Source organism: Alexandromys fortis, unplaced genomic scaffold (genome assembly GCF_014885135.2).
Source record: "Alexandromys fortis isolate MF-2015 unplaced genomic scaffold, M_Fortis_MF-2015_v1.1 scaffold_36, whole genome shotgun sequence".
NCBI classification, from domain to species: domain Eukaryota; kingdom Metazoa; phylum Chordata; class Mammalia; order Rodentia; family Cricetidae; genus Alexandromys; species Alexandromys fortis.
This window is the reverse complement of record NW_026067915.1, coordinates 2,132,384-2,150,109: the sequence shown is the minus strand read 5'-3', so window position 1 is coordinate 2,150,109 and position 17,726 is coordinate 2,132,384. Positions and strand designations below refer to the sequence as shown.

At 38.0% G+C, this 17,726-nt stretch overlaps 1 protein-coding gene across 3 annotated transcripts in view; it reads left to right on the top strand.

Moving 5' to 3' along the window:
- The window catches only part of Ppp2r3a (protein phosphatase 2 regulatory subunit B''alpha), a 140,710-nt gene that overhangs the window by 40,483 nt on the left and 82,501 nt on the right, over nucleotides 1–17,726 (top strand). For 2 of the 3 annotated variants that reach the window (XM_050139378.1, XM_050139377.1), the window contains exon 2: nucleotides 1,104–3,536. The exons of the other annotated variant lie outside the window; for it this stretch is intronic. In XM_050139378.1, coding sequence (XP_049995335.1) covers nucleotides 1,545–3,536 — 1,992 coding nt within the window. In that variant the 5' untranslated portion in view covers nucleotides 1,104–1,544. The remainder of the gene's footprint in view (nucleotides 1–1,103; nucleotides 3,537–17,726) is intronic. 3 annotated transcript variants of the gene reach the window in all.

The following is a 17,726-nucleotide window of genomic DNA, read 5'->3' as shown; positions in this document are numbered from 1 at the left end:
TTTTATAGGTCTTTGTTCAGATGTCAATAAGGTTGCCTCTGGTTTCTTTTTTTAAACACCTTTATATTTCTTCTGAATCCTTATCCTGCTTGATTTTCCCCATAATGCATGTCTAATGAATTATATGTTTATTTACATGTTACTCTTTTTCCAACTAGATTTTTCACCTCAGTAAGGGCAAGGCCATTATATCATTCACTACTGTAACCCCCAGCACTTAGATTAGAAACAGCCAAGGACATAATAGGCGTTTTATATTTTGTGATTAAATGGCATTGGCAGAACATTTTTGGAAAGCTACTTCTATAGATTTTTCCAAGCTGTTTTTTAAGTAAGAATAATTAAGGAGATCTTATGCACATGGTAAAAAGAGAAAAGGAAATGCACATGAAGCAGGGTCTGAGAATACCGAACCAAGAGAATGATAAAGATTGCTTTTCTGTATGTTAGAACAGAGAAGATTATGGGAGAATAATTACCAACTGTAGAGGAACTTATAAAATTAGGAGTAGGTCCCAAGTGTTGACAGTCTTTGAAAAGAAACTCGGTTGATACAAGCAGAGAGTTGGTGCAGGAGAGCAGTAGAAAATCTGGGGATAGGCCGGGCAGTGGTGGTGCACGCCTTTAATCCCAGCACTCGGGAGGCAGAGGCAGGCGGATCTCTGTGAGTTCGAGACCAGCCTGGTCTACAAGAGCTAGTTCCAGGACAGGCTCCAAAACCACAGAGAAACCCTGTCTCGAAAAACCAAAAAAAAAAAAATCTGGTGATAGGTGGCTTAGAAACATGTCAAAGGGCTTGAAAGTGGATCAAAAGACGAGTCTTGATCCATGAGGAGAACAATAGTGTTCATTCTTGAGCCATGAGGTTAAGACAACTGTCTATATATGAGCTTGTTACTGCCATATAAAAAAGCAAGAAGGGTAATATAGGAATTATCAGCTAGGCATATGCAAGAAGGCAGACTTGAGGTACTACTTCTAGTACTGAGTATGGAATGTGAGAAAGCAAAGTCCTATATTAATATCAGTAGCAAGTTCTGTGATGGAGTGTAGAGATCATTGATTTATTGCATGTGTTTAATTATTTTCTCCTTTTATTCTAGGTTTCTCTGTCATTCACAGAAAAATGGATCACTTAAGACTTTGGGATACTCAGTTATCACAATACTCCTGTACCACCAACTAAGATTTATATGACAGTTTATGGCAATAAATTTTCATAATATAGAACCACTGAAGAATTAAAAGAAGATATTCCTTCATAAAATAATACCATAGTATCAAGTTACTAAATAAAACTAAAATGTATAATATTTAAATTATTAGACTTGCTAATATAAGCATACATGTGCAGCAGCTACTGTATACTGATAGTTACCAAACCTCAAATTTAAAGATTTCCCTTCATGGAAAAGTAGGTATATTTTGCAAGACGCCACTGAACATTATCATTAAATTTTTTCAGCAAAGTACTATTTTAAGAATAATTTCTTAAAACAGAGTATATAAAGTTCCACATCCTACCACTAAGTGAATTTGATATTATGGCAGCAACTTACAGACTTGTAGTTAGCACCGTGAACCATTACAGCAGTGTGCTGATAGACCGGCGTTTTGAGCAAGCCATACATTATTGCACTGGAACCTGCCACACCTTCACACATGGCGTAGACTGCATTGTGGTGCATCATAGTGTTTGTGCCGACCTCTTGCATATCCCTGTGTCTCAGTTCAAAGATGTGGATCTGAACTCTGTGTTTTTGCCCCATGACAGTGGGCTTTCGTCAGCTGAAGACTATCACCATCAGGCCCTCACAGGCATACCCAGGGCCAAGAGAGCATCTGCGTTTCAGAATACCTGTAACTTAAAGGACATTGCTGGAGAAGCAATCAGCTTTGCCAGTGGGAAAATAAAAGAATTTTCCCTTGAAAGACTCAGAAACTCAAACCATGCAGCTTATAAAAAAGGAAGGAAAGTTAAATCTGACTCATTTAATAGGAGGTCAGTTGATTTTGATTTACTCTATGGCCATTATAATAATGATGGTACCACTCCATCCTTTGGCTTACTCCGGAGTTCCTCAGTTGAGGAAAAATCTTTATCTCAAAGAAATTCGTTTGATACAAACCTGACTTCCATGCTTCTTCAGAACTTTTCTGAAGAAGACCTAGTTACTCAGATTTTGGAAAAACATAAAATAGATCATTTTTCTTCTGGAACAGACATAAAAATGTGCTTGGACATCTTACTGAAATGCTCTGAAGATTTGAAAAAATGTACAGACATCATAAAACAATGTATAAAGAAAAAGTCGGGAAACAGTATCAATGAAGGAAGTAGCAATGATGCAATTTCTAACTCTGAAACCGTCTATATGAATGTAATGACAAGGCTAGCATGCTACCTAAGAAAGTTACCATTCGAATTTATGCAGTCTGGGAATAATGAAGCTGTAGATTTAACAGAACTTGTCAGCAGTATACCTAACTTACAATTGACTCCATTCTCCCCAATATATGGGACTGAACAGCCCCCTAAATATGAGGATGTTGTCCACCTCTCAGCCCTTGACTCCAGACATTTTCATACTGTTGAATTGCAAGATAACAAGAATAATTTTAAACAAACAGACATTGAAAAAGCCACTCCAAACAATACAAATTCCTTGTGTAGCTTGGAGGTAAACACTTCTGGAACTCTAAAACCCGTGCAAGTTCAATCACCATCATTAACCATGAATCCTTTAGAGAATGTCTCTTCTAGTAATTTAATGGAAACTCTTTATATTGAAGAAGAATCAGATGGAAAGAAGTCATTATTAGAAAAAGAACAGAAAACAGAGAATGGACAAGGTCAGAGTCTGCTAAAGGTAAATGAACATAAAGAATTTTCAGACCATGATACTCATCTTAAGAAACGTCCTACTTCAGTGCAAAATGAAATTGGTAAGGTATTTGAAAAGCCAGCGATGGTTCATCCACCTAAGGAAGAATCTAAATTAGAAGTTCCTACCATAGAACTAAAAGACCAGAGACACTTTATGAACCATAATAGTCAAGAAGAGATAGACAAACTGTTAATGGATTTGGAATCATTTTCACAGAAGATGGAAACCTCTCTTGGAGAACCACTTGCCAAGGGTGAGAGCGTCAGTTCATTAAATAGTCATAGTCGTTTGACAGGTCAGATCCATGAAGATCTTGAGTCCAAACCTATAGACTCTTCACCTGCAGAAAAGGTCTCACCTTCCTGTCTAACAAGGATTATTGAAAACAATGGACACAAAATTGAGGAAGAAGACCGAGCCCTCTTACTTCGAATTCTGGAAAGCATTGAAGACTTTGCTCAAGAACTAGTTGATTGCAAGTCAGGCAGAGGGAGCCTATCACAAGAAAAGGAAATGATGCAGATTCTACAGGAAACTTTGACAACTTCCTCCCAGGCCAGTCAATCAGTCTGTAGGAGCTCTGTTGGTGAGAAAACCAAAGATAATGCTTCGGTTGTTCTGATTCAGCAGACACCAGAGGTGATCAAGGTAAGATCCAAAAGTCATGAGTCCTTAGAATTCTCCAAATGCATGTTTTGTTTGTAAAATGTATAAACAGAAACTAATTTTGTTAGCCATTTCAAGTTCTATGCTAGGGTGATCTCAGTTCAGTCAAAAAGAAGCAAAGGATTTGAATTAAGCAGATTGTTTTCATCTGTCCTGTCCCTGCACTTCACCTTCCTTCTAGGTTCTGTGACTAAAAGAAAGTCACTTAGCCTTAGTATCTATCCATATATATAAAGAATTAATACGCTCATGTAAAACATGAGCAGTGAAATATGACACTTATACAGAGTAGATAATTTAATATTAATCCTCATCTTTCCCAGGTAAGCAAGAAACCAATTCTTCACATATGTGCATTTTTCTGTAAGGAGCAAAATAGGGTACAAAAGGCAAGAGAGCATGATTTTGTTTTTCTTTGGTTTGGTTTGGTTTGGTTTTCTAGACAGGGTTTCTCTCTGTAGCTCTGGCTGTCCTGGAACTCTCTCTAAACCAGGCTGACCTCAAACTTACAGAGATTCGCCTGCCTCTGCCTCCCAAGTGCTAGGATAAAGATGTGTACCTTCACTGCCCAGCTAGAGTCTGATTCTTAAAGAGCTGAATATCTAGCTGATGAGACAAAACTAATGTTTCTGAACAGTATTTAAGCATGCAAACAAAATACTGTCCATGCAGCAGGCCTTTGAAGGAAGCATGTGTGTGTGAGACTTGTTTTGCTGTGCAAGTAAGAAAAATTAAGAATCTCGAATCAAAGAGGTGTTGTCCAAAGGTTTTTTCACTTTTCCCCTACTTACTATACTGATTGTGAATATTAGGAGGAAGACAGTAACCCTAACCTAACCACTTAAGTAGATGCATATGTCAGTGAAGCAGGATTGCTCTTTCTCAGAATGTCCAGGGGTTAGTAAGGGACACTTTGTCACCCATTTAAGGATTCTGTTTGATGAAGCCTCCATGTTCTTGATGTCCTGTCCTATTGCACAACCTAGAATATGCAGAATATGTAGCCTCTGAGTTCATTAAGGAGAAAAAAGAATGGTGCTCTTATCTGTCTGTCCCAAATATGACAGACTTCAATTTGACTCATAAACGACTGCTACTGACCAAAAGGTCATGACAGTAAAAAAGCACATCAGTTGTTTGCTAAACTGATACCTACCATTCAGTTTATAACTATCAGCGTGTATTCGTTCACAGATATAAAGCTAAATCAATAAAAATAAGTTATAAAATGCATGAGTTATTTTGAAATGCACAGAATCATACTAAAAATAGGAAGTGCAGGGATACAACAAATACAATGTTTAGAAAAATAGCTTTGGAGAAGGGGGAAATGTCCAGCCAGGGAAAATGGGCAGAAGGCCTCAGTAGTTTCCATAATGTCATCTTTCTGCTCTGGGTGATAAACATCTAGTAAGTAGTTTCTCAAGTTATTTATGCCATTTGTATATTCCTAAACATTGGGCAATTTTTAAAAGTTGAATTTTAGAGGTAGCACTTATATGGCTAAATCAAAAAATAAAGGCATAGTGGCCCATCCCTTTAATCCCAGCACTTGGGAGGCAGAGTCTGGTGAAGTCTGTGAGTTCAAGACCAGCCTGATCTACATAATGAGTTCCAGAGATACATAGTGAGACCCTGTCCTGAAATGAATAAATAAGTAAATAAATAAATAGTTTAAGATTAGCCTCGTTAAAATTTTTATTTGAGGGCAAGATGGGTCAGAGAGTCAAGGTACTTTCCATGCAAGGCTTAGTTCAATCCCTGGGACCCAAGGGAAGAAGAGAACTAACTCCACAAGTTGTCCTCTGACACCTGCACACATGTGCGCACACGGACACATCATGCACACACATACACAATAATAATATATATTTTTAAAGTATTAATTTTTCTTTTGTTTCTGAGACAAGGTCTCATTATTTAGCCTTGGCTGACGTGGAACTCACTAGGTAAACCGAACTGGCCTTGAACTCATAGATTCTACAAGCCTAAGACTCCTGAGTGCTGGGATTACAGACCACACCCAGCAAGATTTTAATTTTAAATGTAAATGTATGTACACGTGAGTACAGTGCCTGCAGAAGCCAGAAGAGACTGTTGGCTCCCTTGGAGTTAAAGTTACAGTCAGTTGTAAGCTGCCCAGTGTCAATGCTGGGCACCAAACGAGTCCTTCGGGACAGTGTGTGCATTCTTAATTACTGAGCCATCTATCCATCCCAGTATATAATTTTTAAAACTACATTTGTTCTGGGCATTGTAGTTCAATTCCATAGTCTCAGAACTAAGAAGGTAGAAGCAGGAGAACCTTGAGTTCAAGGCCAATGTGAAACATAGTAAGTTGAAGACTAACCTGAACTACCTAAAAGACCCTGTCTCAAGAAGGCAAGGGTTCCGGATACAGCTCACTAATAGAGAACACTTGCCTATCATGGAATTCCCAACAGCAGTGGGGCATGGGGGAGATTATTTGACAGAACAAAAACGGTGAATTGTGATCAGGTGAATAATTTCTACCTGGTACACATTTATGGTCATTATTCTGTGCACATTTTTAGTTGCCAGAACCATTAAATTTTAAAGTTTAATAGTACATACTCAGTTATTAGATGATGGTTTTTCTCAGGTATTCACTGAGTATGGAAACTCTGGATCTCATTTATTGATTCACAAATGTTGATAATGTTAATTTTAGAGAAAAAGTCCAACTCAAAGTCCCAAGGGACCTGGTCTGTCTACTGTTTGCAGAATACAGTCCAAGAGATAACAATGGTGAAGGTAGACAAGAAGTTTTATAAAAGTCCTGTGGCCATACCAGGAAAAAGAGGGCAGTGACCTAAGACCTGTCTTCAGCGAGTTGACAGAGCTTTTACATTTCTAGAAAAGGGAACAGAGGCAAAGGTTAAAGGCTTTGTATAGCTGAGCAAATAAAGCAGTCTTGGGAAATCCCTGGTCAGATTGATCATTATCTCTAGGTGGTAACCTTTGCTTCTTAGTCCAGAGAAAGTTGCTGCTGTTTGTGGGAGTAATTCCAGTTCTTCTCATAGGCTATTTATCTATCAGATCATTTCCTCCTGGCAAACAAGGGGACTGCAGGGAAGAAAAGCAAGGTAGAATTAGTTCTTTTGTACTTAGAGCAAAGACTGGCGATGTCTAGATACTACATCCAGTCTTAGTTACTCTTATTGGGTGTATTCGGGGTAGGAGAGGATTAGCAGATTCAGACAGACATTCTTTAAATGGCTTACACATCTGTGTGCAGAGATGAGCAAGAATTTGACCCAACGGACTGGGAAGGAACAGTCGTAGGACCAGACTAGTTCCTCTGAATGTGGTTGACAGTTGCATGGCTGGGGCAGACTGAGGGGCCACTGGCAGTGGCACCAGGATTTTTCCCTACTGCATGTACTGGCTTTTTGGGATCCTATTCTCTTTATACCTTACTTGGGAGGGCCTTGGACCTTCCACAAGGCAATGTGCCTTACCCTCTCTGAGGATTGGATGGGGGTGGGGTGGGAGGGTGTGTGGAGGGGATAGGAGGAGGGGAGGGGGTAGAAACTTGGATTGGTATTTTTTTTAAATATAATAAATTTTAAAAATTGACCCAAATTTTAGGGTACAAAAGAAATAGGTGCAAAATAACACCAAGTGTTTTTTTTTTTTTAATCTTTGTGCCATTCACTCCTAAATGAAGAGTCATTGACTTTAGCAAGCACAGCCTCTAAGCCCCTATTATAATCTCTTTAGTTAAATTCGGTCATCACTGGGAGAGAAACTGAATAAATTATAAAAATTAAAAAATACGTCTTCATATTCAAGACAGTACTGATATGCTTAACATGTTATAAAGGATAAAATATATCTATGTAGTAACCTCAGAATGCTAATGATGTAGCTAAGAGCTACAGTTATTGTAAGCTAAGCCTGCTAAGACATTTGGATATATTTTCTCAATAATCTACCTACTGAGTGGAAAATGCCCACCTTTTCTGATGACCTATTATAATTTCTCACAATCATTATAACCAGAAACACTTACTGTGTTACCACATTTTGAATGTTTATTAAGCTCTCATCCTATATTATCTCCTATGGAAAAAAAGCAGACAGTTAGGGAATGGATCCCTGATAATACTCTCAATCTTGTCAGTAGCTCCCTGGTGACACTCTCAATCCCACTCAGCAGCTAACAATTCCACACCAGGCACTGAATGAGTTTCCTAGGGTTTTGTTTACAAATGTGAACTGAAATCAGAACGTGATTTAAAATATAATCTCCCAACATTCTTTTAAATAAGTTTCTATATCAAAAATAGAATAAAATTTGATAATATTTCTACTTGTTAAAAGTTGAAAAATATTAATGAAAGTTAATTTAAAGAGACAAATAATATGAGATGTTTTATATAGGAAGATTGCTCTGTGCAAGAGGCCATATCCCCTTGCTTTAGTGATTTGTCCTTTCTTATTTAATCTTTTCTTCCTATGAATTGTTTTAAGACAAGAATTGACTTCCTTTTTCTATTAAAAATGTCAGAGAGTAAATGATATAGGCTTTGTATGTCATAGAATTAGTGTTATCTTTTTCTTTGTGTGTGTGTGTGTGTTTAAACCTTTAAAAATGTTAAACTAGGGTCTAGGGAGATGGTTCAGATGGTAAGAGTGTTTTCTGTGCAAGCATGAGGACCTCAATTCAAATCTCTAGCAGCTGCCTAAAAAGTCTGGCATGACAGTATATGTCTATAATCACAGTGTTGTGGAGCAGAGACAAGCACTAACCTGTCAGCCTCGTCAAAATGGTAGACTTAAAGTGTCTGTGAGGCACCCTGTCTCACGAGAATAAAGAGGGAGAGTAATAGAGTAAGACACTTGTCATCCTCCTGTGGCCTCTACATATACTCACATGGAAACATGCCCCTGCATCCATGTGTACACCCAAGCAAACAGCATATNNATCACATAGAAAATGTTAGACAAGTCTTAGACGCTTAAAAAAAGCAGGCATTAAGCCAGATTAGCCCATGGACCACATTTGCCAGCTCTTGTTTTCAGCAAATAGAAAAGTGACAGGTTTGTCCATTATCAGTTTTTACAGTATGTGTTTCAGATTTTTACATTAGTGGTTTTGGTTTGTAATAGGTTTTTCTGCCCACTTTTCCCCAAGAATAAGTTTCTCAACCACCACAGTAAGCCAGGTCAAGCCAAAATGGAAAAATATAACAAAAGGTTTCTTTGAGCAAAGCAACTTCCAGGCAAGTTCTCCAATCCCAGAGCTCAAGGCTGGAGAAGCTGTGCCCACAAATGAAAGCAAGGAAACTTTATAGGTTATAGGCGAGGGATGATGATTGCCACAAGCTGGGTTTGTGTCCAAGTATGGTCAAAAACTGAGTGCTTTAGGCAGGGACTTAGGCATAGACAACTTCAGGAGAGGAAGTCATAGTAGGCACCAAGAATGGCTTTTTTGGCACCTTTTCTTTGGAGACTCTGCATGAGCAGTGTTTGGAGAGAGACAGGAATGGGGCAGTCTGGAGGTTCCAACTGACAGTTTGGTTTGCTTTGGCTATTCATTTTTGTTATTGTTTGTTCACTTTAAGACATGATCTATCTTAAATGCCTTCTGTTGCCCACACAGGCCTTGAACTTGCAGTCCCCTTTCACTGCTTCCCAGATAGTGGCAGCTATAGATCTGTTGTGAGGCTTGGCTGCTTTAGTGCTTTCATTAGCATCTTGATCTTTCAGAAATTATCTTAGAGACAGTGAAACCTGGTGTGGGAGGTCCTGATGTCTATGTGTTGCTTTTATTGGTTAATGAATAAAGAACTGGCTTGCCCTATAGCATGGGAGGAGGAAGGTGGAGTTAGAGGGACGTCATGGATCCATGGCCAGAGATAAACGTGCTGAAACTTTGCTGGCAAGCCACAACCTTGTGGTGACATACAGATTACTAGAAATGGGATAAACTAAGATGTAAGAGGTAGCCAATAAGAATTTAGAGCTAATGGGCCAAGCAGTGATTTAATTAATACAGTTTCTGTGTGATTATTTCAGGGCTAAGTGGCCAGGAACTAACTGGTGGCCCCTCCTGCAACAGAAACCCATAGGATACCCCTCCTGACTATTTTCTCCTTTTTCCAGAAGTTTCTACTATTCTGAGATTGCTTATCTACTGTGTAAGCTTTTTTCTGTGTTGTTTTGTTTTGTTGGTCTGTTTGTTTATTTTCTTGCACAAGCTAGGCAGACTCTACTGATAAGCTATGTTCTGAGCCCTTGTTTTGATTCAAGACAGTCTTGCTTTGTATCTCAGTCTGGTTTGGAACTTGCCATGCTCATGGCTTAGTCTTGTAAGTATTAAGATTATAGATATGTGCTGCCACAGGTGGCCTTTGATTTCTTTTAAGAACTATTTTTAAATTATGTTCTTTTTGTTGTTCTTTTTGTTGTTTTAGACAGCTGAAAAACTACCAGTTACTGGAAACATTTTAATTAATGGGCATGTAGGCAGTATTTTTAAATGACACTAATGATGATACATGAAAAGAGACTTGACAGTATTGCATATCATTAATATTTTAATATGGATTCAAAATACTTTCCCAAGAGTGTGTGTTGACTAAATAAAAATAAAATCCAAGCTGCTGTGGTGAGAGGAAGCCAAAAAGAAAATACTAAGAGGATATTCAGAAACTGGATATTGACCTAGACCAAGGTCAACAATCTAAAGCCCTTGGGCCAAATCTACCCTGCTGCTGCCAGGGCCATACCCACACCTGCTCATTAAATGATCTACAGCTGCTTTTGTATTCTACCTGCTAATTTGAGTAGTTGTGATAGAGATCCTAAAGCCTAAAGTATTTTTTTTTTTTTACTACATGGGCATTTGTAGAAATAGTTTTCTGACTCCTATCTAGGTAAAATTTCATGCTAACTCAACAAAGCAGAGTTTGATAAGGTTCAGTGTCCTGTTTTGTTGAATGCACTGGAAGTCCTGGAAACATTATTTAAAATCAATAACAAAAACTACCTATGGATTATGATATCCAGCCAGCATAGCATTGGACAGTTGCAAAGCGAGTAGCACTGGTGTGGTGATGTTCTACCGCATCCCAGCAACCTTAGAGGCTGAGACAGGAGAACCACTTTTTTTTTTTTTTTTTTTTTTTTTTTTNTTTTGGTTTTTCGAGACAGGGTTTCTCTGTGGCTTTGGAGCCTGTCCTGGAACTAGCACTTGTAGACCAGGCTGGTCTCGAACTCACAGAGATCCGCCTGCCTCTGCCTCCCAGCGTGCGCCACCACCGCCCGGCTGAGAACCACTTTTAAAAAGGAAGTTTTGACCAGAATAATAACAGATAGCTGTTTTCCCTGATCATCTTTATCATGACTCATCTCTGAAAACTAGCTTTTTTTTCTTTGTTTTGTTGTTGTTGTTCCATCCATCAACTTTACCTTTTCTTGTTTTTTAGGGAAACTTTCTCACGTAGTCATTGACTAACACATGACACTTGAGGATATGCTTTTCTATAAAGCCAGTATATGACAGGAAGTAACTGTAAGATCAAGAATAACTGATACATGCAGATTCAAATAAGTCAAAAACAACTAAGAACAGCCTGTAGAGTAGGGAAAGAGTGATCCAGCTAAGGTCCCCCAAAATTCCATAATTATGAATGAATGAATTACTGTGCTGAGGCCATATTTTAATATGGGGAATATTGGAATACTTTTATAAAAATAAACACTAGAAAACTATATCACTTAGGTAATCTATGTGTGTGGGGCGGGGTAGGAGTGTACATGTGCGTGTGGAGGTCAGAGGCCAGCATCTGGTATTTTCTTTTTAATCTCTTTCCTCCTTATTTTTGAGATGAGATTTCACTGAACCAGAAGCTCACTGATTAACTAGACTAGCTAGCTAATGAGTTTTAGGATCCACCTGTTTCCGTCCCTACCTCTTCCCGCACCTAGCGCTAGTATAGCAGACACACCACCTTGTCCAATGTCCAGCTTTTGTGTGAGTGCCGGAGATCTGAGCTCAGGTCCTCATGCTTTCACTAAGGTACTTCACTGGTAGAACTATCTTCCCAATGTCAGTAAATCATATTTTAATACTATCTGATTCCTACCAGCACATGACATTATAGTCATTTTGGGCCCCTCTAGTTTAAATGGGGTAATATCATATTAATCATAACCCAAAAGTTAAGAAATAAAGCCTACCCTCTTTTTTTTAAAATATTTATTTATTTACTATGTATACAATATTCTGTCTGTGTGCATGTCTGCAGGCCAGAAGAGGGCACCAGATCTCTTTACAGATGGTTGTGAGCCACCATGTGGTTGCTGGGAATTGAACTCAGGACCTTTGGAAGAGCAGACAATGCTCCTAACCACTGAGCCATCTCTCCAGCCCCAGCCTACCCTCTTTTTATAAACATTTAATTTAAATTTAGTAAAAGTGTCAAAACTGTAAGTCTGACAACTTAACATGCCTAGATTAGAAAAGTAAATTGGGCTAGGGAGGTTTCTCAGTGGTTGTCTAGTGTGCCCATTCCTAGCACCAAAAGGAAAAATGGAGAGGGAAAGTACAAGCTAAAATCTTAACATTTTTTAATAATGAGTTTTAAAATTTGAAACTATTGTCAACATGTTGCCCAGCACAGATTTCAGAAATGTGGTAAAGATGATTTCTAGCTAGCACATTAGTGTTGTTCCGTCACCCACTGTATGCCCACACCTAGATCAGTAGCAGACTCTTAGGGGACACTCGTGTGCTTGTTTGGTTTCTGCTGCGGTAAACTCGTGAGTGAAACCAACCGGGAAGGAAAGGTATTTTTACATCTCGCATGTTAGAATACATCATCCGGGGAATCCAGGGAAGGAGCTCAAGCAGGAACCTGGAGCGGGAACTGAAGCAGAGGCCACAGGGGAATGCTGCCTACTGACATACTTTCCAGGGCTTGCTCAACCCACTTTCAGTATACAACCCAGGAACACTGTCCAAGGATGGCACTACCCACAGAGGGCCGTTAATCAAGAAAATTCCCTACAAGCTTGATGAAAGCAGTTCTCAGCTGAGGGTCCCTCATACCAAGTGACTCTAGTTTGTGTGAAGTTGGCAAAATCTAACCTGCACAGCTCAATAGATATTTGAGGTATTTATTGACAGTGTTCAACTTTTTTTAGAGACTTTCTCTAAAAAAGTATATATATACTATATTCTTGTAGTATTTTAATTTTTTTCTTAGAATCCTTTTAGAAAGGATTATCCCAAATGGCCTTCCTGACTAGAAGTCCTTGGCTGGTATTATCTTGGTCTCCATAACCACAGTCAGCTGTGGCTAGTGAGTGATTGTAATTACATGTGAACAGAACAAGGACTTGACGTAGTTTGGTATAACACATTGTTGATAAGCAACAAACACCATTTTGGTGGGGGAGGGGGTTCTTTTGTTGTGTGTATGTGTGTGTTTTCTTTTTCCAGTCCCGGGCCTTGTGCCTTCTAAGTAAATATTCTACCGCTAAACCACAACTGCAGCTCCTAGCATAGCACATTGTATATACAATACTGCTTGTCATTATTACATAAATCAAAATAAGTGATTTAGTTTTTCAGTCAATCTTCAAATTTTTTTAAGCAACCCATTCTTAAAACATTGCCCAGCGCTGACTCGTTCCAGAGATAATTAAGGTTATATATCACTGTCTTCTTTTTCAAAGGGAGAAGGTCAGAGAATTCTAAGATTTAGAAATTGTTTTTAAAACAATTCCGAGTTTCAGACTAAGCCTTACAGAAAGAATTCTGTAAGAGGGAATGTGCTGGGCTTCACATCCAATTTTATTCTATTTTACCTTACAAGTCACACCTTCCTTTGATGCACATCTCCTTCCTCCAAACTTAGAACTGCTCTCCTAGGTTCCATAGATCCTTTGCTGACATAGGAAGGGAGCGTTTTTTCTTAGTTTAGATAGTGGAAGCTATTTCAGAAGAAATGCTATATTTTAGGGTCTTGGCAATAAAGCCATCCTCTCTCTTATATGCCTCTGCCAGGGAACCCACAAAGTTCCCACTCCGGAGCTTGTCCTTCCGTGTATTTTCCTCTAGTGGTTCTCAGCCTTCCTAATGCCACAACCCTTTAATATAGTTGCTCATGTTGTGGTGGCCCCAACCATAAAGTTATTTTCATTGATACTTCATAACTGTAACTTTACCACTATTATGGATTGTAATGTAAATATCTGTGTTTTCTGATGGTCTTAGATGACCCTTGTGAAAGGGTCATACAATCCCCAAAGGTGCCGTGACCCACAGTTTGAGAACCACTGCATCTAGAACAAGCATTTTGGGACCAGAGAAATAATCTTTCTGAACTTGAGATCATCTGTCTTGCTACATGAATGTTCACTACCACATTATTTATAGTAGCCCAAAAGTAGAAATGACCAAAATGTCTAAACAATTGGCTGTTGTTTAACCATAAAAAGCAACAAAGTTCTGATACATGCTACTACCTGGAAGGCAGTGAAAGAAACCGGCACAGAATTATCTCCCTTACCCAAGAATGCTTATTCGGGGGGGAATGGTTCACAGGAAAGGAACTCCAGCCTTGGCAGCCAGATCTCAAAATAACAGCTGAAAAATCCCAGTCATGCTCACAACAGCAGCACTAGTCTCTTGTATCCTGTAGTCAAGATCACTTAGGATTGTTGTCCTGGAGACTCACAGTAAGCACACAGGACAGCTAGGACTGCCTGCATCTTCAGACAGGATCCTCATGATGAGAAAAGATCTGGAGTGAAGACTGCTTATACTTGATCGTTCCCAGTAAAGAAGAGGCTCTCTAACAACAGTGTTCTTAGGTGCTGTCCATGTGCACTCCTTGTAAGACAGATTCTCAAATCCTTACTAAGACCAAGCAGCCAAATTACATGCAAACACAAATAAGTAAAAAGCAAATAACTTCATGCTAGTCTGTCTCTGTCAATAACATATTGACCAGGTTTTTTCTGTGCTCTTAAGGGACTGTGACCTGTGCTCTCTGATTTTTTTGTTATAAAACAGTTTTATAAATGAAAACTTGGAGCTTACTTCATCATCAGAGAACATACAGAAATGTTTCCTTAAGAACAAAGAGTAACTTTTCCTTGGGAGCTTTAAGCAGCATTTGCCTTCATTTTCAGTGGGGGTATTAGATAGGGCCTCATCATGTAGCCCTGGCTAACCCAGAACTCACAGAAGCATGCATATGCCTCACCAAGTGCTGAGTTTAAAGGCACTTGGCACCACACTCCACCAGCAATTGGACTTTAAACATTGCTCTAACCTTCAGAAACATACAAGAAGTAAATGAAATATGTAAATATTTCTTGTCATTTATACCAATTCACCATTGTCCTAGGAAATAAAGTAAGAGGCCTAAGAAGTGCCTTCACATTATCTCTGTATTATGTCCAAGTCAGCATCTGGTACATATGTCATAAAAATATTTGAATGAATGAAAAACTTAAAATTGAACTTGCCCTGGAGAATTACACACCACTGGATTATTATTAGTTCATAAAATTTTACAAATATTAACTCTTTCACCTGAATGTGATTAAGTATGATAATCAGTAGAGAAGCATAAACTACCTTTGCATATATAAATATATACCTTAAATATTTTAATTTTTATATTTATTTATCATATATATGCACTCACATTTTTAGTTTTGTTCTTTATAGTGTTTTATATTTTCTGAAAGTAAAAAACTGATGGTGAGATTAATTAAAAATAAATAGTGAAATATAAACGAGCAAAATAAAATGTTTTAATAATTATAAATACTAAAATGAGGATAATAGTTAATATATAATGAAATGCTGAGGTGTTTCTATTTCTTTAAAGCTACTCTGAGGAAAAAGTCTCCTAACCTAAGGGTGTACTGTTACTGCTCTCTGATCATCTTCTATGGCCCGTTTGGTTAAATTTCATTCATTCATATGTATCTGGTATTTCTTTGTTAGGATGTTAAGTTGTTCCACTTTCTTAAAAACACTTTTGATGATAAATGTTCAAACTATATCCATAATCACTTCAAAAATTATGTTTAATAGCTAAAATAGTCTGCTTTTAAAAATGAACAAATATTTCTGTAATTTATCATTTGAGAATGACCATTTCTGTCATATTTTGCTTGGAAAGATTTAGGGGTATGAAATATTTGCTTCCTCTTTAGATAATAAATAAAAAACTATTCTTGAAATAATACTTTTAAATTTGAAGTTCAATTTGTTTTGTTTTTTAAAACAATATCAAGCATCAAAAGACAAAAATGCTCCACATAATCTTTTTCACCCTGGTTTGAGGGTAAAGTTTGTATATCAGCGCCCCTGTGCTGAGTTTCAGAAGTTGGCATTATCTGAGAAGTTGCTATTTTTATGTCCAGTTGTAATGTTTCTAATTGTGGTGCTGGGAGGGGTGGGCACTTTCTCTCCCAGAAGGCTCTGCATTCTAAACATGTTCAGGTCAGTTTCACATAACGCTACCAACAAGAAGCAGTAGGCCCTTTGCAGGCTGTGTTTCTAACCGGAATATTATGAGAAGGCACTGGGAGTCACAGGCTGTATTTGGGAACCAGCTGCATGTCAGGACAAGCATGGATTGTGGTCCCAGGAGGCTGAGAGAACACAATGATTAAATTTAATTTATTTGGAAGATAAGAAGAAAAAGTATCTACTGACAAGATTGACATTGTCTTCGGAAGTGAGCTGACTGCTTGGAAAGTAAACATTCACTTTTCAAAGATGATGATCAAGGAAACATCTTTGCGAAGGGACCCGGATTTAAGGGGAGAATTAGCTTTCCTAGCAAGGGGCTGTGACTTTGTTCTCCCATCACGGTTTAAGAAGCGACTGAAGTCATTTCAGCAGTCACAGGTTTGAAATTTGGGTGTTTCTTTTAAATATTTTAATTACTAATAAAATCACCCAGTAAACTAACACACAAATAATTTTATTACTCACTTGTAGTTGGTATTAGGTCAAGGAATTAATCTGTGTTCTCTGTTCAGCTATTTGCAGAAAGCTATTTGTAGAGGATTCCAGCAGGTTTAAAAATAGAGCTTCTGGGGCTGGAGTACAGTAGTCACATTTTTACCCGGTAGGGAGGGAAACCTGTTTTGCAGACAATAAATACAACTTAACAATTATTTACGAAGCATACTAGAAAATTGTAATTCCTGTAGAAACACAATTTGTAAGTTTAAGTAAGTAGATTGTATTACAATATAGTTATAATGAATGTTTATCTAAAAGAATATGGATCCTGATAATATTTTTAAAAGCAGAGTATCTTTAACTTTATTTATTAGTGTGTATGAATGATGTATGTAAACACACAGACCACAGCACATATGTAGAGATCAGAGAACAACTTTTTAAAGTCAGTTCTTGCTCCCACCTTTATGTAGGCCCTGGAGATTCAACTCTGGTTACCAGGCTTGTGAGGCAAGTGCCTTTATCCACTGAACCATCTTGCCAGCTCCCAGAGGTATTTTTAGATAAAGACAACAGTATATGTCTACAGTAACTGTGGACATGTAGATAATGAAGCATAACAATTTCTTCTAAATTTTAAACAAATGCCTTCCCCTAGCAAGCTGAGACTGATTGTTGGCTGAACGACTACAGAGTCTGTGCTTCATTGCTTATAATCTTAGGGCCAGTGTCTGTGTCATCACACAAGTTGCCTAAAATGGAATACAATACAAGTCAAGGACTGTACAAGTGCTAACAATCCAAATTCCAGCAAGGAACCATAATTTCGTAGTGATTCTGACCCAGAAAAACTTCAGATTTAGGGGTGAGGCTTGTGATTTTTCATGTGTCAAAATGTCAAATGTGTCAAATATTGGAACAATTATAGTGACAATATCAGCGACTGTTCAGAATCACTAAGTAATGTAATGGTGCTGAAAACCTGAATAGAGAATTGAGACACTTCTCCAATGTACTCTTTTTTTATTACCAGTCCTATATTGGATCAAAACAGCTTTATTTAAAGTGAGGCTATATCAAACTTGCCAGCAAGTCAGGAAACAATTGCAAGTTTTTTATGTATGTTTGTAAAGTCAGTTTTTATTATATTACTTTAAGGTTTAAAGTATGTGTCTCCCAATTATGCAATTGCAGGTAAATTG